Raw genomic sequence first — 1,051 nt, forward strand, 5'->3', positions numbered from 1 at the left:
TTCACAGCCTCTTCGATAGCATCGCTGCACTCCTCAAAATAGCGATACAGGTCTTCAGCCGGGTCGTCGAACACGGGCACGCGGATGCCCCGCACCTGCGGGAGGCCGGGGAACGGCTGCTGCCTGGTGACATTAACGCAGAAGGTGACTCCCTCTCGCGTCAGCAGGTCCTCGTCGCGGGCCGCCCTGGCGTTGCTGATGAGCAGCGAGGTGGTGACCTTGGAGAGCTGCAGCATCTGCAGCCAAGGCCGCAGCGTCCCCAGCACCACCGCCCCCGCTGCAGAGCTCCCCGATGGTCACCTCCACGCTGTGACACGGCCCTGCTGCAGAGGGATTCCCCCGATCGGGGCGCAGATTGCTTCCCCCAGTGACGTGTATGGGCTGTGCTGTGCTATATTTATCCCCTCCAAACAGCCTCGGCGTACAGACTTACAGGTCCTAGTGCCTGCTGCATCCTGAGTCGCAGTTAAAGAGCCAAAAGCATTTTCAGAGCCCACAGAGCATTTGTAAAGCAATTGGATTTTGCTGTCTCTACCCCTATAGCAGCCTCTAAGAAGCAGCCAAACCCCATCTCCCTCCTAGGAAGGCTGGGCTGGGGTTGGCACTGATGCTGTGTTGGTGCAACAATGATATATTTTTATATTATGATGATATAATATTGAGCTGATCACCTCCAGATCCTCTGGTTCCCCCTCACCTAAAACAAAAGCATCTTCTGACCACCCAGAAAATGATTTCCTAGGCCAGCTCAATACGGTAGCGTGTGCAGATCAATGCGAGCATGTGGCAGGACATGGAACTAAAGAAATAGCTCCTCACTCAAGGGCATCACTCAGTTTATTAAATTTAAGTGATCTTTGCTTCCAGGCAGGTACAATTTTAGTAGTTTCCACTTCTCAAGACTCTTTTAGACTCATCAATGAGCAGCTTTTGCTGCGTTACCTGGGCTCCTGCCTTCACCCACTTCTGGAAGCAGAGCAGAGCCGAAGCACAAACCTCTCTGCTGCTCCAGGTCGGGCTCAGGGACTCGCTCGAGCTGTGACACCCAGGT

The 1,051-nt window shown here is 54.2% G+C and overlaps 1 protein-coding gene across 1 annotated transcript in view; it reads right to left on the minus strand.

Annotated features, from left to right (window-relative positions):
• DUSP28 (dual specificity phosphatase 28) overlaps positions 1 to 236 on the minus strand; it is a 1,354-nt gene extending 1,118 nt beyond the window's left edge. Inside the window, exon 1 of the mRNA XM_010192464.1 lies at positions 6 to 236. Coding sequence (XP_010190766.1) covers positions 6 to 236 — 231 coding nt within the window. The remainder of the gene's footprint in view (positions 1 to 5) is intronic.
• Positions 237 to 1,051: the final 815 nt, after the last annotated feature.

The sequence above is a fragment of the Mesitornis unicolor genome, unplaced genomic scaffold, assembly GCF_000695765.1.
Source record: "Mesitornis unicolor isolate BGI_N332 unplaced genomic scaffold, ASM69576v1 scaffold25339, whole genome shotgun sequence".
NCBI classification, from domain to species: domain Eukaryota; kingdom Metazoa; phylum Chordata; class Aves; order Mesitornithiformes; family Mesitornithidae; genus Mesitornis; species Mesitornis unicolor.